This window comes from Camelina sativa, chromosome 6 (genome assembly GCF_000633955.1).
Source record: "Camelina sativa cultivar DH55 chromosome 6, Cs, whole genome shotgun sequence".
Lineage (NCBI taxonomy): Eukaryota > Viridiplantae > Streptophyta > Magnoliopsida > Brassicales > Brassicaceae > Camelina > Camelina sativa.
The window spans coordinates 23,836,466-23,861,942 of NC_025690.1; the positions used below are offsets into that span (position 1 = coordinate 23,836,466).

The 25,477-nt window shown below is 35.4% G+C and overlaps 6 protein-coding genes and 1 pseudogene across 7 annotated transcripts; 5 read left to right on the plus strand and 2 right to left on the minus strand.

Annotated features, from left to right (window-relative positions):
• On the plus strand, nucleotides 932–2,802 carry LOC104793236 (annotated as a pseudogene).
• LOC104793237 (transcription factor IBH1) lies at nucleotides 7,219–8,038 on the plus strand. The gene has a single exon (XM_010519557.2). The coding sequence runs from the start codon at nucleotides 7,313–7,315 to the stop codon at nucleotides 7,793–7,795; it is 483 nt and encodes a 160-aa protein (XP_010517859.1). The 5' UTR covers nucleotides 7,219–7,312; the 3' UTR covers nucleotides 7,796–8,038.
• LOC104793238 (signal peptide peptidase-like 3) lies at nucleotides 8,943–12,982 on the minus strand. Its single transcript, XM_010519558.2, has 14 exons — nucleotides 12,759–12,982; nucleotides 12,430–12,588; nucleotides 12,214–12,325; nucleotides 12,001–12,120; nucleotides 11,696–11,850; nucleotides 11,265–11,441; nucleotides 11,133–11,167; nucleotides 10,883–11,039; nucleotides 10,630–10,683; nucleotides 10,463–10,555; nucleotides 9,936–10,078; nucleotides 9,694–9,764; nucleotides 9,435–9,518; nucleotides 8,943–9,344 (listed from the first exon to the last, which is right to left on the minus strand). The coding sequence occupies exons 1-14, from the start codon at nucleotides 12,909–12,911 to the stop codon at nucleotides 9,235–9,237; spliced, it is 1,623 nt and encodes a 540-aa protein (XP_010517860.1). The 5' UTR covers nucleotides 12,912–12,982; the 3' UTR covers nucleotides 8,943–9,234.
• Nucleotides 15,200–18,330, minus strand: LOC104793239 (prolyl 4-hydroxylase 1). Of its 2 annotated transcripts, XM_010519559.2 has the most exons (12): nucleotides 18,078–18,328; nucleotides 17,782–17,829; nucleotides 17,444–17,500; nucleotides 17,214–17,266; nucleotides 16,947–17,012; nucleotides 16,599–16,673; nucleotides 16,382–16,456; nucleotides 16,225–16,295; nucleotides 16,073–16,124; nucleotides 15,818–15,907; nucleotides 15,593–15,685; nucleotides 15,200–15,433 (listed from the first exon to the last, which is right to left on the minus strand). In XM_010519559.2, the coding sequence occupies exons 1-12, from the start codon at nucleotides 18,139–18,141 to the stop codon at nucleotides 15,326–15,328; spliced, it is 852 nt and encodes a 283-aa protein (XP_010517861.1). In that variant the 5' UTR covers nucleotides 18,142–18,328; the 3' UTR covers nucleotides 15,200–15,325. The 2 variants fall into 2 exon arrangements, with proteins under 2 accessions (XP_010517861.1, XP_019082354.1); XM_019226809.1 differs by lacking the exons at nucleotides 15,200–15,433; nucleotides 15,593–15,685; nucleotides 15,818–15,907 and having other exon boundaries at nucleotides 16,069–16,129; nucleotides 18,078–18,330.
• LOC104793240 (3-isopropylmalate dehydratase small subunit 3-like) lies at nucleotides 18,467–19,843 on the plus strand. The gene is made up of 2 exons (XM_010519560.2): nucleotides 18,467–19,278; nucleotides 19,690–19,843. The coding sequence occupies exon 1, from the start codon at nucleotides 18,502–18,504 to the stop codon at nucleotides 19,261–19,263; it is 762 nt and encodes a 253-aa protein (XP_010517862.1). The 5' UTR covers nucleotides 18,467–18,501; the 3' UTR covers nucleotides 19,264–19,278; nucleotides 19,690–19,843.
• LOC104793241 (3-isopropylmalate dehydratase small subunit 1) lies at nucleotides 19,955–21,212 on the plus strand. Its single transcript, XM_010519561.1, has one exon. It carries the CDS (start codon nucleotides 20,271–20,273, stop codon nucleotides 21,045–21,047), a length of 777 nt encoding a protein of 258 aa, XP_010517863.1. The 5' UTR covers nucleotides 19,955–20,270; the 3' UTR covers nucleotides 21,048–21,212.
• On the plus strand, nucleotides 21,340–23,791 carry LOC104793243 (protein CMSS1-like). The gene is made up of 6 exons (XM_010519562.2): nucleotides 21,340–21,728; nucleotides 21,880–22,075; nucleotides 22,169–22,241; nucleotides 23,221–23,270; nucleotides 23,385–23,498; nucleotides 23,603–23,791. The coding sequence occupies exons 1-6, from the start codon at nucleotides 21,407–21,409 to the stop codon at nucleotides 23,718–23,720; spliced, it is 873 nt and encodes a 290-aa protein (XP_010517864.1). The 5' UTR covers nucleotides 21,340–21,406; the 3' UTR covers nucleotides 23,721–23,791.

A 25,477-nucleotide genomic window follows, 5' to 3' on the forward strand; every position in this document is an offset into this window, starting at 1 on the left:
ATCATACGTAACATCATACTGTGTATACTATGGTTGAATTATATTGATTTCGGAAAGTTTTTCTTTTTTTAATTCCAAATTAGGAAAAGTTAGGAATTTATACGCGGTTTGCTTTAGAATGTAGCACTTTTGTTGATCAATAAATAAATGAATTTCACTTACATAGATACAGATTAACTATATCATACATAAATTAAATATACTAATATACTTATATTCGCGAAAATAAAGCACATACGTTATTGTTTATACGCTCTATGATTAAAAAAGCAGCAAATGATTGTAAATGTTTCGAACAGTCTGGCAATCTAAAGCCTTCTTTGTATTGCTTCACCCCTAAGGTTTACGTTTAGTGAACTAACTTTATACAATATGTGGAACATGTATAATCCATGCATATAAATTAACCACAACACCTGTGAAATGTTAAATTTGATTGCATCAAAGATTTTTTCCTCTATTTCATATACCCGTCAACCAGAAATAAATAAATAAAATGTGTCCTACTTAACTACTTATGCTTAAAAAATATTATAGCTATATTGTGTGAAATCTTGTGCTGGAGAGTAATCAATTGATTCATTACAGATAACTAATGGATAGAGATCAAGCTTGGTAAAACATCAAATGTTATGATACACCGCAAAACTTACAAAATCAGTAATTATCAGGATGTAAAAGATTAGAATAGGCACTATCTTATTATACAATAAAGATCAATTAAGGGCAATAATGGATGCATCATAGTATAATATCTCGGAAATAAAGTACAAGTATTTGTGGTATGTGATTTTGCTCGAAACATAAGAGTCGTGTTGTAGTAAGAAATTATTTAACAACAACTCAAAATTAAAATAGTAACGAACAGAAAATTGTAACTCTATATATATACATGTATCACGTAGCTGCTGCTACCACAACAACTCACAAGTCATTAAGCTTCATGATAACTATAATTAATGGCTTTATCATCATCAATATCAAATCACAAGATTCTAAAAACACTAACGTTTTTGCTGATCGTAAACTTCTTATACCTAATTCAAACTACTTCAGCTGTGACCGGTTCCAATTCCAACTCCCACTTCTCAAGATTCTCGAGACATCGTCAAAGCTCACCATCATCAAGAACCAAACAAGGGTTTCTCGAATCGGTCCAAGAGAGTAAGAACCATGCTCTCTTGGCTCGTTCTCTCGCTTTCAATCTCACGCTTTCCCATAGAACCGCACAAAACCACACGCTTGATCCCATCCACGACTGCCTCGAGCTGCTGGACAACACACTTGACATGTTGTCTCGCATCCATGCGGATAACGACGAAGAAGATGTTCATACATGGCTAAGCGCAGCACTCACGAACCAAGATACTTGTGAGCAGAGCCTTCAAGAGAAATCCAAGTCATACAAACACGGACCCACGATGGATTTCGTCGCAAGAAACCTCACCGGTTTGTTGACTAACTCGCTTGACTTGTTCTTATCCGTGAAATCGAAACACCGGAGACTCTTGTCAGAACAGGACTCGTTTCCCACGTTCGTAACTTCACCAGAGCATCGAAGGCTTCTAGAAGCTTCGGTGGAGGAGCTGAAGGTTGATGCGGTCGTTGCTGCCGACGGAAGCGGGACACACAAAACCGTAGGAGAAGCGTTGTTGTCTACGTCATTGGCGAGCGGTACCGGGGGCAGAACCGTAATTCACCTGAAAGCTGGGACCTACCATGAGAACATCAACATTCCGACGAAGCAGAAGAACGTTATGTTAGTTGGTGACGGTAAGGGTATAACGGTCATTGTTGGTAGCGAAGTAATAGAGGCGGCTGGACTACTTACAAAACTGCCACCGTCGGTATGTTTCTATAAATTTTACTTTCATTCTCGGTTTAATCGGTTATTTTGTTATCAGTTCGGTTCGGTTATCAATTTCAAATTATTTGATACGGTTTTGGTTTGATTCGATTCGGTTAACAAGATTTTTGGTTTAATTGATTTTGAAAGCCGCGATGGGAGAGGGGTTCATAGCGCGGGACATAACATTCGTGAACAACGCCGGACCTCAATCGGAGCAAGCGGTGGCGCTCCGTGTCGGAGCAGATAAATCTGTCGTGTATCGATGCTCCGTCGTAGGATACCAAGATTCACTCTACACACACTCTAACCGACAATTCTACAGAGAGACAGATATCACCGGAACCGTCGATTTCATCTTCGGTAACTCCGCCGTCGTGTTCCAGTCATGCAACATCGCCGCACGTAAACCGTTACCGGGTCAGAAAAACTTCGTGACGGCGCAAGGACGGAAAGATCCGGGTCAGAACACCGGGATCTCGATTCAGAACTGCAAAATCACGGCGGAGTCGATGACTTATCTCGGTCGGCCGTGGAAGGCGTATTCGAGGACGGTGGTGATGCAATCGTATCTCGGCGGGTCGATTGACCCGTCGGGTTGGTCTCCTTGGTCCGGTGGTTTTGGTCTCAAGTCTCTGTATTACGGCGAATTTGGGAATTCGGGTCCTGGATCATCGGTTTCGGGTCGGGTTAAATGGAGTGGGTACCATTCGGGTTTGACGATGACGGAAGCTGAAAAGTTCACTGTGGCGGGTTTTATTAACGGGAATGTGTGGTTGCCGTCAACGGGCGTTAGTTTCGACTCTGGACTTATCAAGTGAAGTGAGCTCTTTCGTTTGAATATAATTAATTTCTCAAACTGTGTTTTTTTATATAGTCATTAATGTTGAATTGTGATTAAAGGTAAGGTAATGGGTGTGAATTGTGATAAATAATTCTTAATTAGTTACAAGTTACAACTGTGTGTTTATAATTTATATACTCCCTTTTCGTTTTATAAATTGTATATTTTGGGTGTAATTAACTTCAAAAGAAAATAAATGTTCTCCACTAAAAATCTTAATGTGTTGCAGAATTGTTTATACTAATGTTTTACATTTAAAGAATCTTAATTTGTTGAAGTAAACTGTAAGAAACATGTAGATTTTAACACACTAACCTGTAAATTAAACTTTTGTGAATCATTGATTAATTGGATACAAATGACTTGCATGTGGATAAGTGCTAATCCCGTCCATTAGTGGTTTTGAAGCCTGCATTATAAGTGAAGATAAAGAGATTTTTAAAAGCCCATTGTTATAGACTTATGCCATAAATAATCTTGGATTATAAATAAATGTATGTTCTCTCTTCTGTTTTTCTTCTTATTTGGTCAACTTCTTTCTTTTGTTCTTTTCTGTTAAGGCACATATTTGGTAGAGCGACCGGATTAAATTGTGATATATATTGTACTCAAGTGGTTTTCAAAGAATTATTTGGTCAAATGGTTGGTCTATGAATCAATAATATATACATTATGTATACGCCCAAAACTTATCAAAATTATGTATGATGCAGTTTCTTTTGTATGTCCTCTTTTTAAAAAACAATCTGCGGAAATTATGGAAAATTGGGTATTATGGTCGTTTAAAACATGCATGATTTGCATCATAATGGATGAATTTGACATTTAATTTTAGACCACCATGAGTTTTTTTTTTTTTTGTTAAAAGGCATGACCACCATGAGAGTTAGTGTGGTTTATATAACATACTATTACTGTGCAACGTGTTACAAACATAGTTAATTAAATTTGTATGTTTTGATATTTTGGACATGCGAAGTTAAGGGTGTAAAGATTTTCTTCTTCAAGTCTTCTAGTGTCATATCGATACTAATCATCTACATATAAACCTATTGATTGCATGCACTTTGCGGTTGCGGATGTATAGACGCGTTGAAACTTGTAATTCCTAAGCGAAGAAAGATTAAAAGTATAAGTTTTATATTGTGCGAGAGACTTTACCAACTAACCATAATTGAAGAATAGTGATAATAAAGAATAATTAGAAGTTTAGAGTATGAATAGTTGTATAAAAGAGATCATTTAATTGGGAAGTGGTCTTCGTTTTGAGTATTAAAATCTTGCCTCTCTAACCATAGGCAAGATTGTCCCACCTTTTTATTTTTCCACGGTTCAGATTTCTTTAAAACTCAATACATTAATCAAATAAATGAACAATATACATAGATATTTGCATGTACGTGTGTATTCGTATCTGTACATTAAATTGATCCCACGTGCAAATCTTTTGTTTCTTTATAACCACCAAATTCTCATCCTTACGGTCAATCGCTTATTAAACTTTTCTCAATGTTTTATTAAGCACGACGACTCTCTTCACACAATCTATATGTGCAAGCATTAAGTTACAAAATTTATTCTTCAGTCATGGTTTGGCTCGTCGGATAAAATCATACGTTTTGAGGTTTGTAATATAAAAGAAAAGGAAGCGCCGTCATGTGACCTATACATACCGGGGAAAGTAAAACGGGATCACGTCAGCAACAGTTACAGAGAAAAGTCGCCGACAGTTGTAACGTCAAGCTTAATCAGCCGTCTTCTTTCATTTTAACATAGCCTAATAAATAAAGCAATACCACACACTTTTTATTTTCTTAACTCGAACGAAATTATTACATCAGAAAAACATGGCGTAAGTGATGAGGTGTCTTTTCACACGTTTCTGATTTAAAACGTCAGTACGATTTTAGAACTCCATTCTTGAGTTTAACAACATTAATTTGTCACTATTACTGAGTGACCAATAGCACTTGTTCTTTTAGTATTGGTTTTACTTTTTTAGTTGGATGGTTTAATCAACTACTAGTACTCCTCAACGACTGATTTATTATTTATAGTTATAAAATATTAAGAGGAGAATCAAAGAAAACGAATGGTGTAGACTTGTAATTAAAATACTCTCCCCGTTTCAAAATATCTTTAATAGTGACAACTAAAGCATGTAGATTAAGAAATCTTTACTTTTAACACTAGATTAAAAAATCTTTACTTTTAACAAGTTCAACCAATCAGAAACAATACTGCATAATATAAAATACTAAACTAATCTAAAAGTTGCATAGAAATTTGAAAACATCTTATATTATGAAACAAAAATCTTCTCTAAAACATCTTATATTTTGAAACGGAGGAAGTATTAATTAAAATAATTAGAACAAAACAAATTAAAAGATAAAGAAGATAAGATAGAAAGANGGGGGGGGGGGGGGTAAAGGCCATAGCCATGTGCCTTCATGTGGTGGTTGGCCCATTAAGTGTCCCCACGCTACCACTTCTTCAACTCCTCTCCTCTTTTACTTCTTAATATCATATGATTAAATACCTTGTTATTCATTTGGTTTCACTCCTAATATCAATTTTGTACATTGTTAAACACTTAAACTTTATGGTAGATGTAATTCTACTGAAAGCTTATAGAAAAGCTTTGTGGTATTGAAGGGATTTTGGAGCTTAATTTTGAAAAAGGGGAGATATATGTGATAATGATAATATAAAAAATAATTAATGGCGTGAAAAATACGTCCGGCGGCAAAGTGGTAGGGAGAGAGTGATTAACACAAAAGAGATGGGACTAATGCTAAATTATAGCCTTAACCAAACACAAATCGTATTCCTCAAGTCTCTCTTCTCTTTTTATTTTTTCGTCTCTTTTTGGCTTTTAATATTCATGAATCATGAGTTGTCATTTGTATATTAGTTAGTAATATATCTAGTGAATATATTGTTGTTGCTCTCTTGCATGGTGAATATTTTGTAATATCTTTGATCACTTTCGAACACTTTATCTTTGATGATGCGAGCGACTAATTGATTAAGTTTTTTTAATTCTTTTTTACGTCCAAAAGAATCAAAAATTCTTTCAATTTGATTACTTTACGAACTAACTTATAGTTCAAACTCGGGATTGAATAAACTTCCTCAATCAGTCATTTTTTACAGGTGTTGGATTTTGGCTTGAATGATATATATCGAGAAAGTAATGGATCAGTTGATCGATTTTTAGAGGGTTTTGTAAAATTTCTTTTGCAATGATAACGAGCTTAGATGTTTTCCACCATCATTCCATCTTAGTCGTCATTAATTGCCAACTAATGTTTAACATAAATACATATAGCTTACCTAATATATTATCATAATAGTCTCTATTAGCTGGTCACGTTAATTAATCCATACGCATTCGTCACTAAACCTTTTTATAAAAACAAACAAATAAACATAAAATCGTGGTTGGAATCTTATTCCATAATCTGATGTTTGCTCCTAATTGCTCTTTTTTCCGTTTATACATAACACAGCTACGAACCAGAAGTGCTTTAATTTGATTAATTTGCGTCTTGTAAACATCTTCCGAATTATAATTTAATTTGTTTTAGTTGAGATCTATATTACAGCTAGCATTAAATGCCACATATGTTAGTGTATTTATATAATTAATCTGCCTATAGTGTTATATACTTATATATTTCAAATATATACATACATATTTCAAAGTGGTCAAATATATGTATTCAAAATGGCCAAGTTCTGCTCATCTATTAGCATCACCTTTTCTTCTTCAAGCCGAAACATCGTTTTCCATTAATTTCACATATATATATATATATATATGTTCAAGACTTTATAACCCTAAGGTGTATATATATTATACTTATCCGAAATACACGGGTTTTGCTAATATATAATTCACATTTGATTTTAAAATCCTAACACATAACATGATTTTACATATCTAATTATCCACCAGTAAACAATCTAACAGCCAATCCACTAAACCACAACAGACGACTAGCTCTCCGACTCCAATATTTTCGAACTACGTACTATTTATATAATTTTTGATGAAACATATCATACAAATTTAAAATAGTTGTTAGTAAACTCCCTAAAGTAAACCATAGAACTGCATTTATTTTGTCTCCACCAAAGAAAACTATCACTTAAACTTTCATTTCTCATATATTTTGAGGCAACTAATTTCGACGGACCAATTAAGCTCTAAAATTGAATATTTCAATCTGTTAGCACATCTATTTTTCTTCATCTCTTCACGTTTTCTTTGTTTCAATCCTACTCATAATTAAAACATGGATTAAAAAGTATCTTAAGAAAATATCTCTACCTAGAGTTTAACTTTCAACTTTATAGATAATTTGAATAGTTGTGCGTCTTGTGACACAAAAAACCATATTTGTAAAATAAAAAAGGTTAAGTAAAAGGAAAATAAACGATATTATTCCTCTTTCTTTCTTTCTTTCTTTTTTTCTCTCTCTCTCTCTCTCTCTCTCTCTTTCCACCTCTTTGTTTTTATATTTAACCCTAATATTGTGTCATTCTCCCAAAAAAAAACGAAAAAGTTTATTAAGGTTCTCAATCTCAAGTTCTCCTCTCCAAGAACCCAAACAATGGCCTCTGCAGACAAAACCATAAACACAGACGTCCCTGAAAAAGACGTTTTTGCCATCCACTTCCTTCAATCCCTCTCAAATCTCAGAACACAAAACCTTTTTAATTCACCGGATACAACAAACTACCGTGTGAGGAAGATAAAGAAGGCTGCGTACGTTTCCATGGCCAGAGCGGCCGGAGGGACTAGCCGCCTATGGAGCAGAGCCCTCTTACGCCGAGCCACCAAAGGAAACAACAAGATCGTAAGATTTCCAAGGAAAAAGAGAAAGGTGACGTGGAAGATATCGTCAAAGCGCAGGAGGAGTGACCAGAGAGCTCCGGTGGTGGAGGAGGCGGCCGAGAGGCTGAGGAATCTTGTTCCGGGAGGCGGAGGAATGGAGACGTCAAAGCTGATGGAAGAGACCGCTCATTACATCAAGTGCCTTAGTATGCAGGTCAAGGTCATGCAGTGTCTCGTTGATGGCTTATCTCCGAAATGATCATCAACTATTCATCATCATCATCATCAGTACGTGATCGATGTATATAGAGATACGACAAATACATAGTATTGGATTGGATCATAACGCATATACAGTATATGTGCATATATATTCTTATATATAAACATACGTGTAAGATAGGATACATATATGAAATGTGTGGATATGTATTAGTCTCGAAGCAACGAAAGATTTTTTCTTTTTCTTTTCTTGAATTTTGATAAAAGGGGATTTATTATTTATCATATGCTATATGGCCGCTTTAAACATTAGGGCTTGTGAACTTGATGTTGGAGCTATGCACTAGCTACAACTTCTGTCTTCTTTCTTTTTTCTTTTAAGCTATATGCTTTACTTGGTTCCTCTTGATTGTAATTCATGAATGATGTTTCTATGGGTGGATTATATATTTTGTTAGAATTAATAAGGTATATTAGAACTATCATAAAACATACCTTTTGATTCATATATAGGTTATATATATTTGATTGCTAATTAATGTTTTGAAATTAAACATACATGATATACATATAGCTAGCTAGTAAATATATATATACAAAAATTATTGAATCTATGATCTTATATTAATATTAATTGACTATTTTCTTGAACTAGTATCACTTGAGTTGAGTACTTGACATACATTAGAGGTTAAAGAATTTTGTAGAAAAATTATTGTACTCTAGTTTTTTTCTAACTCGATCACACACTAGAATACTACATTAGTAATGCCGGAATGAATCCAAATGGTAGCATAACAACATTATTAACAAAAAACTACAAAAGATTGATTATTTATTTTCTTTCTAATCACATCTTCCGTTGGAAGGATTTATCTACACGTCGTATAATAATACTATTATGCAGGTCATACTTCTATTTCATATGATTGTCCTACTTTGTCAATTATTATACACGTGTACATTTAAATAGACTGGTTAGGTCAATTTCCACATATTTCACATCAAACATTTAATTCGTGCATTTGTTTTCGTCTGGAATTCCATTCCATGAGTCGAATATGATTGGAAAAATTTCAAAGTTTTATGGAATTAGTAGATACTATATTTATCCATAAGTGTAAAAAAAAAAAACGATTTCACAAAAAGGGAATTTGCATTATACTTGAAATACTACAAAATGATGAATCCAAGAGAAGGTTATTATATTAAACTCTGTACAAACATGTCATAAGTCTTCTTACTACAGAATCTTTCTTTCTTCTTCCCCAAAACAAGAAAAATACGATATAGTGCACTTTCCGATGTGCCTTGAATTACTTATGGTATCCGATTAACTTTGGCTTTGCAGAAAACATACATCAGCTTTTGTGTATCTCTCACAGATGAAATCTGATAAAAGCTTCTCTCGATGTTTTGGGAATAGCTAATCTGGTTTGATTTATAACACACCCATTAGATTGTTGAATCATGTTATTATGCCGCAGGCATTGGATCCTCCGGTGTGTGAGATTCTGATTCTTCGATGCCGTAACTCCATAGTTCTTTAAGGTCTCCTCTTATCAACCCCAGTATGACGACCAAACCTAGAGAGAATACACATCAGTTAGGTTTTGTTCGAAGACAGAGTGTTCGAGAATAGAGGGAGGAAAGGACACTCAAGCTTCAGATTTTACCAAGTGTGCAAGGAACGATGTATAATAGCGCAGGCTGGCCATGTCCGTCCATAAGATACAGACCTAGATATGTCAGTAACAGACCTACAAAACATAACAAGAAGAAACAAGACAACTTACGTTACTTTCTATATGTAAGTTTCAAGATTGTATATGTAAGCTGCCATCTCGATTAGCAAGACAAGTTACGTTACTTTCTTGTTGGGAAAAACAACAGAATTCAGATCGTTCACTCTAAGTTAGTAAAGCGTGGACTTACCTATTCCATAGCCGATAGTCAACCAAAGGAAGTACCCATTTACTACTACCCTCTTTTTTATCTTGTCATATCTGAGATCAAAGAGTAGAGAAAGCATTAATTGTGGAGAGGAGTGAACAAGAAAATCGTTTAGGAAGAATCCTGATGTATGAGTTGAGAGATTTAAAAGACAGTTCAGAGAAAGTATGAGAAAAGATGGAATTCCAAGTTTGTTCTTGAATCTAAAACTGACTAAAACGTACCTGGAAGCAAAGGAAATGAGCAAACCGGGGAAGAGGATGTCCCCAAAACCAATCATGTCATAACCACCCCAAGGATCAAAGAACCGAGGAATCCTTAATAGCATCGGAATGGACTCCCCACTGCTGCTGTCCCCTTGGGCAACCTACAAAGAAGGAATCTCAAATAAGAATATGACTAGCTAACTTGCAATGGTCTACAAGATTACTCAGCTTATAAACTTGGATACTATTGATAGGTTATTGAGTTATAAAGTTATTTGTGTATGCAGTTGACATAACGACAAAGAAATACACCCCTGCAACTTTGATTTGATGTAATGTGACGGACCATACAAGATTTCTGTGTCACAAAGTAAACTGCAAATAAAGCAGTGATACCTTCCAATCATGACGGATCAGATATAGAAGCACATTTTTTTGTCAGAATTGTAGAAAAAAATGATATCACACAAGAAGCCCAATTCTATGCTTACTGACTGTAGCAATAGGAACGACAGATTATTACGGACATTGTAAGAGAAACTCACCACAATCATGACGCTCTCGTGAAAAAGCAGTGGTGATATGAAGACCCAGAAAATGTCATAGACAAACGCGCAGCAAAGAAGTACAGTAGCAACCTGGAGTACAGACCACTATCAGCATATAACAGAGAAACATCATAAATCACTACATAACAAACCAGATAAACTACCTTGATGTTAGGTAATCGAACTACTTGCAAGGCAGTGATCATCAAACATATGCCCTGTCAACAATATGAAGATAAATATTTCACATAGTGCAACCAAGAAACTAAACATTCTCTACATGACATCTTGCTTTATGGAGAGAGGGGGATATGAAACTAAGTTAACAAATAGATCTGAAGCAGTAATAGAGAAAAAATGAAAGGAAAAGTGTTGCAAAGCATCTAGTGATAAAGAAAAGAGAGCTGGGAGAGTTACCAAAATGTCTTGGCCAACCCAAGAATACGATGTGTGCCGTTTTACAAACCAGAAAATAGCAAATGCCAAACAAACAATGTTCACTATAAGCGACATTACTGACATTGTCCCAAGCAAAGGGAGATTCACAGATTTCCGACCAAGGTGTCTGCATTTTCTGCAGGTGGATCAAGCAGCATATATCCATAAGAAATGTTAACCAGAAAAAGAGAGAAGTGAATACTGAATAATCAGGAACAGTTCAGAATACCTCAATATAACTGCCGTAATAATGTTATGCATACCCTGAAACAACAGCCACTTTGTTAAATTGACTGAAAAGCACATATACAATATAAATATCATAAACAGGTTCGAAACTACCAGATGTTAATGAAATTACCTGCATGCCACCGATGCAGAAAAATATGGTGAGCACCCATACAAACCATGATGACATGAAGTAGAAAAGGAGCAGCAGAAAGATGGAGGCGGTTACAATAAAAAATACAGCACCGGTGACACTTATATCAAGGATTTCTTTCTCTGGGTCATCTTTCCTGGTCCCAGTAGCAAATTCCTGGAAAAATCAATCTTCGTTATTTGAAAAGAAATATCGGTAACTCAGCATCATAACAGCTACAGAGTCCAATAAATTGAAGTTTTGATCACCTAAGTCCACAAAATTACAAGATACTGTACATTAAGTATATAGGAATAAAGGCAGTTAGTTGTGTATAATATGTAACTACAGCACGCAAAAGAGCTTTATCTAAAAAATTCCAGTATAGCTACCAAAGAAGAATACCAAAAAAGGACTTGAAAGATGTTAACCTTCGCTAATATGCTGTAAGATTCATTAGCTTGGTCAGGATCTGTAAGATCTGACCATAGTGATGCAACAACAACAGTTCCAACAGCCATGAGCAGTAACAATCCAGCTGTCAGATCCACGACAGGACGCTTTGGAGCATACAACAAAAGCTCAACTGCATCATACAGGAATTGGAATTAGCCTAGAAGAGAAGGTTTACAAGAATACCAGATGTTTCATGTTGTAGAGGTAGAGCATCCACACAGGTCAACAAGTATACTTAATGGATGAAAAACAACAGAACTGTGAAATCACAACGACTCACCACTCTTTTTGTCTACCATAGACTTGTTGAGAGCATCCCCGCTTGCCTTAGAGATCATTAAGACAGGTATGCTCACATTCAGAGATGCATCTTTTTCCATACATCCCATCTCATCAAGATCTGATAACAGATCATGACTAAATTAGATACTAACAAAGCTAACAAAACACAAAAAAAACATTTCCATCCAAAAACCGTATAGAGAAACCAAACCTTCTTTGTCATTAATAACCAACAGAGCAGAAGCACCAGCTGCCTCAGCATGTTTTGCCTTCTCAGTGAAAGCACAATTGCCACGGATCGATAAGGCAATATGTCCATCAAACTGGAACACAAAATGAAAACCCAAATCACATGAATCTGATGCAAGCTCATTGAATTCAAGGGAATGGATTGAAAATTCTATAAAACATGAAAAGCGAAACTAACCCTGGACGAGAGATTGGAACAAGAGTCCAAAGGATCTACAAAAGCAGCAGGAAATCTGAAACTTTGATCAGCATCAGAAGGCACCGAAGCTCCAAATTGAGCAGTTAAGCCAGTAATGGAGTCACCTTCAACATCATCAACCCAATTTAAGACCTTAACCTGTATAAACGAAACATTAAACGGTGAGACCAAATATAGAATCGCATTAACGAGAGAGAGAGAAAGAGCCCAAATCGGAAAATAGATAAAGCAAAGTCGATCAATCAACTCCAGTGAACCAGAGAATGATTGAACACGAAAGCCAAAAGAATCAAAAGCTCGAATTATACCATTTGGAACTTATTGGAACAGCCAGGAGACTCGAGGCCGCCGGAATCGTCGGTCCAGGAGACATCGTCGGCCGCTGCTACCGAAAAAACTAGCAGAAGGAGAAACAGTATTACGACGGAGTATCGGTGAATCGGCGGATCAAACGACGACATGGCGCAATCGACGGAGCAAATCGGAGAGAAGGTGAAGAAGAAGAAGAAAAGGAAAGAAGAGACAAAAGAGTTGCGGTTAAAATCTTGTGAGAGATATATATCGGACGGTCCATAATAGTCATCTTTTTTTTTTTCCCTTTTTAAATTTTGCGAATAATTTAATTATTTATTAATTGTTGATTAAACATCACTCCAATTATAGTATTAGTTGTTTTGGTGCGTTACTCTGCTCTTAGTTTTTTTTCTTGGATAATTCTTATATAAATCAATGTATCGAGTTATGTATTGTATCGACAATAATAATTTTTTTAAAATCCAGCTACTATTTCAATAATATTGAGAGCAGAATTAAGATCTCCACGATGTATTTGACCAAAAGCCAATAGAACAAATCAATATAACATTATGAATTTTGACTTGCAAGCAAATTGTCATACATGTTTATTCAAATCTAGAATTTTATAAAAGCTCATCAAATCAAAAGTCTCCTAATCAACAAGAAATTTCAAATTATAAAATTTAAAATGGTCATCAGCTAAATATACAAAGGAGATGTATAAATACCATTTAGCATTAACCTTTTAAAGTGAATCACGTCAAATAAGTAATTAATCAATTGCATCAAGAACAAGAAAATCCAAATTTAATTAGATGAGTTATGAAAAGTAAGAAGATAAATATTACCATCAAACTAAACAAACACTAGTTCGAGTTATTCATAATCCAATTTTTAAAAATTAGGGAATATCAAAATTAGCAATTTAAATCAATCCAACTCCTTGTTAAAATTCAAAATTCTTCAAAGATAAATATCTACTTTGTTAAAATAATACATACAAATCAGTTCTAAGAAGTAGATGCATTTAAAAATGAAAAAAATAATACAAATCAAGACTATGAATTTCATAATTTGTACAGAAGAAACTTTATTATTGATTTGTAATTCTGTTTATTATATTTCATCGTTTGATATTTCATTACATTTACATTTCATCACTTGTAGACCTGGTGTTACCCAAAGATGCATAATGCTTGAAACTATACAGTAAATCAGATCCAAATGTAATGTGATGTATGTACATATATTAATTGGTTTGAATACACCTAAGTTTGATCTCATGCTTAAAATATTTACTCAAGGTGTAGTCTATGTAGAGAAGGTGACAACTGCTCCTATATCAACTTTGGAGGAAACCGCAGAGAATTGTTGAAAGGGGTTCAGAACGCCGACATGTTTCTGGAACAAACTTGAATGAAAAAAGCTCAAGATCTCACATAATTCAATCGATTGTTATCGAAAGTGTTGATCTTCGGATGCAGTCTACTGCAAGGGGAAATGTGACAACTCACTATCTTGTTTTTTTATTAATATGTTTCACAGAATTTAGGTAGTATTTTAATTTGAAGAATAAAATATTATTTCACCTTTTTGAATCCTGAATTACTTGGAATGAAGATTGTATCAAAATAGATTTTTTGGACTCGTCGCTGCTTTCTTTTTAGAGATTGAAAGCAACAACGTGAATAAAACATGTGGCAAATGAGCTGAATTAGAACTCTCAATATATATATGTACAAACAGTTGGGTCAAGACAAAAGAACCAAATTGGTAAAAAAAACAGTCAGGTTATATAACATTGATGAATTGGATGTGCTCATAAAAACAAGAATAACATCAAAAAGAAATTTCAAATTATAATTTTTCAAATGGTCATCAACTAAAGTTCCAAAAGAGTTGTATTTGGATGGTAATATTTAGCATTAACCTTTTCAAGTTGAATAAACAATTAGTCCATCGTATCAAAAACAATAACAATCTAAATTGAGTTGGATTAATTTAGATAAGTAAGAATGTTATCATATATTCTTCTTATTCAAAATCCATAATGGACGTTTAATGTTATATTGAAAGAGATAAAAGTGAATGTTAAATTGCTAACTCAATTACTTATGACAAAATGTTTAGTCATATTGTATCTAAGGAGTCTAACTCTAAACAAGTAAACATGCAATTTGTAAACATACTTTCCATTTGTCTTCTTGGTGAAAATATTATTTACTAGATAACTATTTAAAAAAATATATATATTTAGAATAATCCAATTTTAAAAACATACTTTTTAAGGTAAATGGGTGAACTATATAGATTTTTGAAAAATTCATTTGTTGGTAGATTTCTGTAACATTTACATGAGTATTAATATTTGTTTAATAACAGTTTATGCTGGTGTAGTTAAGGATTTGTTGGTAGGCGAAATGTTTGTTAAATAACCCTCATATCCATTATGTATGTAAATTATAGATTCTAAAATTGAAGGGTCAAAAAGAGAGTAAATAAAAACTCTGAGATTCTATGACAGTTTTCCAATATAAGTCCCTGTGGTTCCTTTTTCTTTTTATAAGTTTGAAGTACTTCAAGAAGTAGCTTTTTGCCTCATCCATTTAGTAGCAGACCATTTCTCTCCAGACAGAACTTCACATCCTCCATGTATACTCCTTGGATCTGACTGTCCATCGAGTCCCTGCATGATTTATGAGACGAAATTAAACACAAAACAGTCCATATGATTCTTGTTTGTGNGAGAGAGAGAGAGAGAGAGAGAGAGAGAGAGAGAGAGAGAGAGAGAGAGAGAGAGAGAGAGAGAGAGAGAGAGAGAGAGAGAGAGATTGAAGAAACAAACCATGCTCCAGAAGAGAACTGCGTCTCCTTTGGTGGGTTTAACCGAGATGCCTTTCATGATTTTGCCACCACATGTGCATTCACCATCACCAGCCTGCATTTCCAAGACAGAGATATATTACACATTGGTTTAATTTGCATGAACAGAGAGAAGAAACAATTGTGTATTAAACGAAAAACAATTTGGAGAGCTAAAGAGATCCACTAGAAGAAGAATTATTAATACCAAAGGGAAATAAGTTTCTCCTCCTTCGACGTCATCGGTTAAATACATAAGCATAGTTGCTACGCGCTGACCACCACGCTTCAAATTGAACTGTGTGGTTATCATAAGACAAGAAACGAGGAACGATGAACACAATGTAGTTTTCAAATTGATTGTTCTTAGAAAATAAAGTAAGGATCGAACTAAACGTTGTTGAGCAAACCAAACACTAAAGATTTATCAGTGATATATAAAAAAACAGAACCGAAGACTTACAGTGTCAGCAAAGTAATCGTGATGCGGTTTGTAAAACTGTTTTGGCTCGTATCTGCACTGCAGCAGATTTTGGTTCATCAAATCAAGAAAACAGCTTTCTTTGCTTCAATTTACAAAAAAAAAACATAGTAAGGTTGCACTTGTACACGCACCTTAGAACTTGAATAAGTTCTCCATTTTCCGCTGGTACTTGAGAAAAGACTGCAATTCGCTTTTCAATTGCCTAATTATATAGCAAACGAATAATTTACGAAACTGTCAAGTTGATCAAAATGACACACTTTTTAAAGATATTAGGGAGTGGCCTACCTGTATTATTGGATAACTTCTTTCTACATGAGTTAGAAACATTCCGGAACTTGTCCTCACATCACTTTTGACTCCCTAAGCAAGAAGAAAGTAATAAGAAAATGGATAAGAACTCGAAGGCATAACTAGAGCATTTCTACTCGTGTCCAATGTTTGACTGATTCAGTAGAACAATCTAAGGCAGAGAGTGGAAGTACTAAATGTTTTGGACAGGTACCTTTCCGGTTTTTACATCAACAACAGTGGAAATTTGAAGGCGAGGCCGGGCGATTGCTTTTAGGTATTCACATTCCTGCAGATATACAAATCAGGAGAAACAAAAACAAAAAAATTATGTTATTGAAAAGACAAAAAACTACCAAAAACTCTTTTGCTAATTCTTATGATAATGCTTAAAAATGAGCCTAAGATTTTTTTTATTTTTTTTCAAATCTCATCTTATCATTGCTAGAATAAAGATGATGAGAACACGTTTAATCTCTAATTTAAGGCCTAACATCAGCTAACTCAATGCTACAAAGCTAAGTCAATAAAACAAACATTGATATATGGGGCGTGTGTATACCTCAGGACTTAGGAAGTCATGGAGCACAATAATTCGAGGGGACCAACTGACTACTTCAGGCTTGACCTGCACTAAAGCAAATAAACATTAGCTGGGAAGCAAACAGAGCGGACCTCTATAATACAGAAGCAAAATAAAAACGATATTGTATATTTACGAAATGCGACAGTAATAACTATTTCAAACTATACAGTAAATGAAATTCTGAGCCAACCATTGGAACTGAGAAAATAATACAACTGCAAAAATGGATATGACAAGACTTACATTGCCAATCCGTAACAATTCTGCATCTTTGTCATTTGCCCACCGGGAAACATCTGAAAAACAAACGACTCTTGACATTAAACCGATTCTGTATCATAACATATCCAAAAATTAAGCTCTCTAGGAAGAGTCTAATCCTAAAGCTAGGATTCAGATAGTAAGAATTGAAACTGTTGTGTAAACCTATTAGATGCAAGCATAAATATTTGGCTAGAAACGATCACACGAACCTCGTAGATAACGGGCGTTCTGGCCACGAAGCCCTCTCAGGGATGGAAATCCAGTTCCTGAATAAGAAAGAAGAAGGAGAAGGTACTGATACATCAAAGAAAACTACGACAAAAGAAACAAGCAAGATATACAATCTTCATTGTATAAAAACATAAACTACAATAAAAAAAATATCCCTGATTAAGTCCTACAGATTCAGTGGCATTGTAGTGTTTACTCGCAACCCCTTACAGAAGAGCTCAAAAATCACCATATATGCAAATATATCACAAAACACACATCTACAAGTAAACAGACACATAAACATAAAAAAGAGAGTGAAAGAAAGAGGTTTTACCGTACGAATCTTCCAATCTATTTATAAAGGCCAATTGTAACAAGGAACCTGCAGATTCCACGAAACACAAAATATTCATGAGTTATCAAAGAGCCGTTTCAATTTTCTCATAAAGTCAAAATCTCATAGTCGTATCCAAATAAAAACAATCCAATTCTCCAAGCAATGACAAGCAACTTCCACTCGGCCGAGAGAAAAAGCAAAAAAGATCCACTCTTTGAAGATCGAAAGACGAATTCAAATGTAGACAACTATAAATAGAGAGAGAGAGAGAGAGAGAGAGAGAGAGAGAGTACCGATGATCATTCCGACAGTGACAAATGTCAAGAGACCGAACACGATCTTCATGGCAGGAGCCATGTCTCTCCCTGATCTCGATCTCCGACACACACACACACACACAAAAAAAAAAAAAACTTGGGAGAGACAGAGAGATTTGATCAGTAACAGTACTTTTGCAGAAGAAAAAAAAGAGAGGAGCTTTGAGAGATTGGATTGTTGAGAAAAACGTCAGAGGAGTTTCTTCTTGGGATCTCTCTCTCTCTCTCTCTTGCCTCTTTAAAAAAGAAAAGGCCTTTTTTTTTTAAAAAAAAATTCCTTTTATTTAAAATTAAAATAAAATAACGAAGGAAGAGTGGCATTTTGGTAAATAAGAACAAAGACCCATTTTTATAAAAATCGCTTTTTTTTTGTTCATCAATCTCGACCACAGCAAAAACAATGGCGGCTTCTCTTCAATCTGTAAACCCTACATTGTCCCGAAACCTATCTTCTCCGAACAACTCTTCGTCCGTCGCTCCCTTCCGATCTCCATTCCTCAGATTCGATTCCACCTCCGTCTCTCGCGGTTTCAAACCCCTCGTTTCGTTTCGTAACGCATCATCATCAGCCTTCGTCACTCGCTCAGCCGCCGAGCCGCAAGAGAGAAAGACCTTCCATGGACTCTGCTACGTCGTCGGCGACAACATCGACACCGACCAAATCATTCCCGCTGAGTTTCTCACTCTCGTCCCTTCGAATCCAGACGAGTACGAGAAGCTCGGCTCCCACGCTCTAGTTGGTCTCCCAGCTGCTTACAAGGAACGATTCGTTCAGCCTGGTGAGATGAAGACCAAGTACTCGATCATCATCGGCGGTGAAAACTTTGGTTGCGGTTCGTCTCGTGAACACGCTCCGGTTTGTCTTGGCGCGGCGGGAGCGAAAGCGGTGGTGGCTCAGTCTTACGCTAGGATCTTTTTCAGGAACTCTGTGGCTACGGGTGAGATTTATCCGCTTGATTCGGAAGTTAGGGTTTGTGATGAGTGTAAAACAGGGGATGTTGCGACGATTGAGTTGAGGGAAGGTGATAGTATTTTGATTAATCATACCACTGGGAAAGAGTATAAGCTGAAGGCTATTGGTGACGCTGGGCCTGTCATTGATGCTGGAGGTATATTTGCTTATGCTAGGAAAGCTGGTATGATTCCTTCTGCTGCTGCCTGATCTTGCCTTATCAAGGTATGTATGATTTTAAACGAATACTCTCAGTTGTGTATGAGATGAGGATTGTTAGTAGATTTTGGAATGAGATTGAATTGTGCCGCATAATCTAGGGAGCTTGACACTTGATAATGCAGAACATAGTGTGAGAAAGAGAACGCTGTAGTAGGGATTCTGGTTTTGTGTGAGGAGATGATAATGGCTGTTTCTAGGCACAAAAAACTTGAGCATCTCTAGGTTGTAATTGTTGAGGGTGTTGAACTTACTTGTGCAGAAGTCTTGTTGGTTGTTTATTTTGCTGCTGTTTTCATGTTCACATCCGTTGATTAGACTAAAGTGTCCATTGTCCAATAGTAGAACAAAACATCCTTCTTCATTTTATGATTTGGATGTCTCTCATATTGTATTTTTGTTTTACTTGTTTGGTAGGGCACGAGCATGAGAGGGCTCATCAAGGGTCTTACATCGTGTGATCCTATAATAATAAAAAAAGAAACAATAAGATGTATGTTTGCAAGAGCTTATGAACCTGTTTTTATGCTTTATGAATATATATGACTGTTGGGTTTAGCTTTCTCTGTCAGTTTCTTCTCTACGTTTTGGATGTTCCCATCGTTTCTAAAAATTGCATAGTTTCCCTTTTGAAACCACGGTTGTTCTCATCTCTTTCACTAATATAATATTCCTCCGGTCATAAGAACAGCTCAAGAGCTCTGTTTGTTCACACAATACATTGTTCTAGCACATTTAGTTGTTAGATCTAGAGAAATATTAAGTCTTCTCTTTGGGACACATTTTGTCATTAAATATAGAGAAATAGTATTAAATCTTCTTTTTGGCCATCGGTTTCTAGAGTCTTTGTATCACCGTGACCTACCCAAGTGTCTCAAAACGCACGTTTGGGATTCGAAATGGCACTTTTGTAAATATAAGGGTGCTAAAAGTTTCCCTTTTATATTCTTCCCCTTCGTTAGCTCTCTCTCATTCACTGACCAAAGTAAAGAGAAACAATGGCGTCTTCTTCTCTTGCTACATTGCCCCAAGTCTTACCTTCCTCATCAATCAAACGTTCTTCTTCCTTGGCTCCTTTCCAATCTTCTTCTTTCCTCAAAATCAACGGTTCCACTTCCTTCATCCCCTCCTCTATCTCCCTCACTTCACGTGGCACATCCTCCACGACCATCATCCCACGTGCTGCCGCTGCAGGATCCGACTCTAACGAAGCCATAGCCAACACCACCTTTCACGGTCTCTGCTATGTCTTGAAAGACAACATAGACACCGACCAGATCATCCCAGCAGGAGCCGCTTGCACTTTCCCAACGAACCAGCAAGAACGTGACGAGATCGCTGGTCACGCTCTCTCCGGTCTCCCAGACTTCCACAAAACCCGGTACGTTGAGCCAGGAGAGAACAGATCAAAGTACTCGATCATAATCGGTGGAGAAAACTTTGGTTGCGGATCGTCACGTGAACACGCTCCAGTTTGTCTTGGAGCAGCTGGAGCTAAAGCCATAGTTGCTCAGTCTTACGCAAGGATCTTTTTCCGTAACTCAGTGGCTACAGGAGAGGTGTTTCCGCTAGAGTCAGAGGTTAGAGTATGTGACGAGTGTAAGACTGGAGACACGGTGACGATCGAGCTGACTGAAACTGGTGGTTTGTTGACTAATCACACAACCGGGAAAAACTATAATCTAAAGTCGATCGGTGATGCAGGACCGGTTATTGACGCTGGTGGTATTTTTTCTTATGCGAGAATGATGGGAATGATTCCATCATTAACTTAAATCATCTTCCGCAACATCGACAATGTTCTCTGTTGTATGCACAAGTCTCTGTTTTCGAATATGTGTGTTTTAGAGTTCTCTATTTTTAACTTGTTTCTCTGTTTTGTAATATTGGTGTTGTTTTGTTTACCTAAAGAATAAGAAATCAAAAAGGTCATTCTGTTAGATTATTGGTTTAAGTAATTTGGACCAATTTGTTATGGTTATTGGGAAATTGGACGGTTTAACAAACCGGTATAAAGAACCGTTAATAAGCGCTTGGTTCAAAAAACAGAACATGGCTAAACCTAAATTTGTGTGGTGGTGACTCTTTATAACGCCGCTCTTCTTCTCCATTGTCTTCATACACTGAAAATAACATGGCAACCACCGAGGTAAAACCCTCCGCCAATAAAAACCCTAAAAGAAATCGGAATCGATCACTGGGTCCGAAGAAAGATTTGAAGAAGAAGAAGACTAAAAAGGCGCAAGCTCCCACCTTTGATAAGACCATTGAGAAGAAGAAGAAGAAGAAGACTAAGAAGTCGAAAGAGCCTACCTTTGATGAGACCATTGAGGACGACGACGATGAGCTGTTTTCAGAACCGGTATCTGCCTCTGAGCAGTTTAGCTACTTTTTAAATCTGCTTGAATCCGCCGTTGGTATACGGGTTTCTTCTTTAGAGCTCGATTCCATTCAAGGTTCGTCCTTTTTTTTTTTCTATCCGAGCTCTGTTTCTATAAGCTTCTCTGTTTAAGTAATATCTTGATGGTTTGATTGTTGATTCGGCTTATCAATTAACAAGTTTTTTCCCAAGTTCTGATAAACTGTAGCTTGTCTTGTTGATTGCAGATACGTGTTTAGTTGAGTTACCTCAAAGATTGCCCCAAGATGTAAACAATTTGGGAGAGCATATAAAGTTGTCTTGTGGATCTTCATGGAAAGAGAGTCTTTGTGAAGGAGAGACAGTTGAAGGAAGTATTCATCCTGGAAACCCATCTGTTCTCGTCATTAGTTCCTCTGCTTTGAGATCTTTGGAACTTCTAAGGTATATCAATGTAATTTTTTTGTATTTGTATCTTTTGTTATTGATTGTTTGAATACAAAGGTACTTAGACTATGTTCTGTCTCATATCTGTAGGGGTTTGCATTCGCTTACTAAGCAATGTCCAGCAGTGAAGTTGTTCTCAAAGCATTTGAAGGTTGAGGAACAGGTAGTGTTCTATTCTTATAATGAGCTTTGAACTTTATTTAAAGCATATAGAGAATAGAGAACAAAAATACCATGTTGAGCTTTTCGTTATTGAATCTTGTTTTGGTTCATAGAGAACATTGGGATGTGATGACAAATATACGATATCTCTAAGGCTAATTGCTCTGCAGAAAAAAATGTATTTGCACGTCAGTCTGATCCCACTATATATCTATAACGTTAATATGTTTAGTTTATTTCTTTCTTCTTTGTCTTACAATTCATGTGAAGCATTTGGGAAGTGATGATAAGATATATCAATATGTCATAGGCACTAGCAATGCTGAACAAACATATTTGCACGTCAGTCTGATCCTGCAATATTTATAAAACATTAAGAGTTGGTGCATACTCATGTAGTTCATTTCTTTCTTCTTTAATTCATGTGAAGCATTTGGGAAGTGATGATAAGATATATCAATATGTCATAGGCACTTGCAATGCTGAACAAACATATTTGCACGTCAGTCTGATCCTGCAATATTTATAAAACATTAAGAGTTGGTGCATACTCATGTAGTTCATTTCTTTCTTCTTTAATTCATGTGAAGCATTTGGGAAGTGATGATAAGATATATCAATATGTCATAGGCACTTGCAATGCTGAACAAACATATTTGCACGTCAGCCTGATCCCAGCTCTTGTTTTTGTTTCTTTATTTGCATATAAGACTATAGTAAAAATCTCACATCCTAGCTCTTGTTTTGTTTCTTTATTTGCATATAAGACTATAGTAAAAATCTCACATCCTAGCTCTTGTTTTGGTTGGAACTTTTAATCAATGGCTTCTCCTTTGGTCTTTAAATGGAAAACCTCCTATAAAGAAGCCATGTTTTTCAAAAATCATTGTTTGTGTATTGTGTTCTCAATTCTGTTTTAGATTTCTCAGTCTCATTTGTTATATGATTCAAATTATTAACTCAAATTCATTGCGGTGCAGGTAACTTTGTTGAAGAAACGGGTTAATATTGGGAGCGGCACACCAAGTAGGTTAGTAAATCTTATCACTTCCACGGAGTTATATTAAGTTATATCGTCTCTTGGCTTTTATCTTCATATCCTTCTTGGCCTAGCTTCTCATTGTCCTCTTACTTTTGTGTGCAGAATCAAAAAGCTAATTGATATAGAGGCATTAGGACTTTCGCGTTTAGATATGATTGTGCTCGATATGCACACAGACGTCAAGGGATTTTCCTTATTCTCATTGCCCCAAGTCAGGTCTGGTTTCTTCCACTCTTGAACAAGCTGTCCCTTTGGCCTGTCCCATTGGCCATCAGCTCACATAAATTTGTTCTGATTTTTGTTTTGTTTGATATTTGCAGAGATGAATTTTGGGATTTGTATAAAAACTGCTTCCACCAGAGAGTCGTAGAAGGAAGGCTACGTATCTGCATGTATGGTCCAAAGCCAGCTCCAAACCTAAAGAAGAAGAAAAAATAAATGACTGTTCATTAATTGTATCAAATTTTAAAAATCATCAAATTAAATCTATACGTATCTGTTTTCTGACCTCTGAGATTTTCCGAAGAATTCTAACATAACCCGGGTATTAGATTTTCTTAGATCGAGCTTATGCTCCAGTTTGACATCGAAGCTACTCTATTGAAAATGCTCCTGAGCTTCTATAAGAAGCATGAATGAGAAAGATGGGTAAAAAGACTAACCGAAAAAGTAAAACCAAAATCAAATATAAAGAAATAGATTGTGGTTTGTTGTGTGTTATGTGTTGTTATTTGTTAACCTGTAAATAAACTCAGTTCTGAAAAGTGAGAACAAGAAAAGGGAGGGAACTAAAGAGCCCAAGAGTGAACACTTTGCAGAACTTAAGTCCAATTTATGATCTTAACAGTTATCAGTTGACTCAGCTGTAAGTATTATCAGTTATCACAAGGTTTTTTACACACGACCTAATAAGTAATAACACACACTTTTGTCAAGAAAGTCAGCCAATTTCTACTTATATAAATGTGGCATTCTTTAAATTCACAAGAAACCCTGAAAATTATATCAGCGAAAACCATTTGCCTTTGCAATGTTTCACATGCATAAAATTATAATGAATTTCGACGACCACAAAACTTTTGTTATTAAATCATCATAAAACTACTTAGCTTTGGTTTTGCTATACAGATAGATCATGAATTAGCTTGTGAGAGAAATGCAATATTGCGTTAGTGTTTTTTTTGGCCTAAAGTAGTGCAGTAAGACTCACTGAAAAGAAAAATCCTCTCAAAGTCAAATCAATAAAAAAAATAAAAAAAAGAGAGTATATTATCTACATATGTATACATCTCTGAGAAAGTGTGTTTGTGTGTTTTGGGATTGTGGGTTTGTCCAATAGATGGGTGGGGAAGAAGATCCCACAAATGCAGAAAATAGTGGAAACACCACCCAAAGAGCTTCTAGATGTTTGACTTTAGAACTTTCCATTAAACAAGAAGCATTCAAAGTAGTGTCTTTTTTTTTTTCCTAGTCTTGTGAAAGATGAAACATCTATATATATATATATATATATAATGATCCCATTATAACATACTTATAAGATAATGTAGATTTCTCATGGCTTTGCTTTTTAGTATACAGTTCATAGCTCTATTTGATGAGTGTTGTTGGTTGTGAAGGCACCTATATTGTAGAGTAAAAATGTCAACTGAACGACTTAATGGGTATTTTATTGGGCGAATTTGCACCATAACCAAAACAAAAAAATCAACAAAGAATATAGCCAACTAACATTAAAAATTAAGAGAGTAACCATTGGCTAGTGTAAAATGACAAGAGAGGGGTAATTGTGAATGACACGCGCATTTTAAAGGAGTGTTGGAGTATGAGATGATATATATGATATATATATATATATATATCTGATTCTGAGAAAAAAAAATATATTTTTTTATCTGATTAAATAATTCATACCCGTTTAAATTTTGATTTCATATATCTTTTTAACAGAAATAATTAAAATTTTGAAATTTATCATAAAAAGCTAGAATTTTTTTTCTACATTTGACATAATTTGGATTTTTAAAATCGGATGTTGAAAATTTGAATTGATGAATAGTTTTTATAATAAGAACAAGTTATACTAAGAGTCTAGGACTAAAATATATGATATGCAAGATTCAAACTCAAATATATATATATATATATATATGTATATGCATTGTAAAAAAATAAAAAATTGTGATTCGTGAATT

Bases quoted from the DNA above. Each gene is read 5' to 3' on its own strand.
- LOC104793237 (XM_010519557.2), top strand. From the start codon at position 7,313: ATGGCCTCTGCAGACAAAACCATAAACACAGACGTCCCTGAAAAAGAC.
- LOC104793238 (XM_010519558.2), bottom strand. From the start codon at position 12,911: ATGTCGTCGTTTGATCCGCCGATTCACCGATACTCCGTCGTAATACTG. The intron at 12,121-12,213 runs GTTTGGTTTCTC...ATCTGTTATCAG, and splicing joins GGTTATTAATGACAAAGAAG to ATCTTGATGAGATGGGATGT. The intron at 11,851-12,000 runs GTGAGTCGTTGT...TGTATGATGCAG, and splicing joins TATGGTAGACAAAAAGAGTG to TTGAGCTTTTGTTGTATGCT.
- LOC104793239 (XM_010519559.2), bottom strand. From the start codon at position 18,141: ATGGCTCCTGCCATGAAGATCGTGTTCGGTCTCTTGACATTTGTCACT. The intron at 16,674-16,946 runs GTATACACACGC...GTATATCTGCAG, and splicing joins ATGACTTCCTAAGTCCTGAG to GAATGTGAATACCTAAAAGC. The intron at 15,686-15,817 runs GTATTAATAATT...TTGGAAATGCAG, and splicing joins GAGAAACTTATTTCCCTTTG to GCTGGTGATGGTGAATGCAC.
- LOC104793240 (XM_010519560.2), top strand. From the start codon at position 18,502: ATGGCGGCTTCTCTTCAATCTGTAAACCCTACATTGTCCCGAAACCTA.
- LOC104793241 (XM_010519561.1), top strand. From the start codon at position 20,271: ATGGCGTCTTCTTCTCTTGCTACATTGCCCCAAGTCTTACCTTCCTCA.
- LOC104793243 (XM_010519562.2), top strand. From the start codon at position 21,407: ATGGCAACCACCGAGGTAAAACCCTCCGCCAATAAAAACCCTAAAAGA. The intron at 21,729-21,879 runs GTTCGTCCTTTT...TGTTGATTGCAG, and splicing joins AGAGCTCGATTCCATTCAAG to ATACGTGTTTAGTTGAGTTA. The intron at 23,271-23,384 runs GTTAGTAAATCT...TTTTGTGTGCAG, and splicing joins GGGAGCGGCACACCAAGTAG to AATCAAAAAGCTAATTGATA.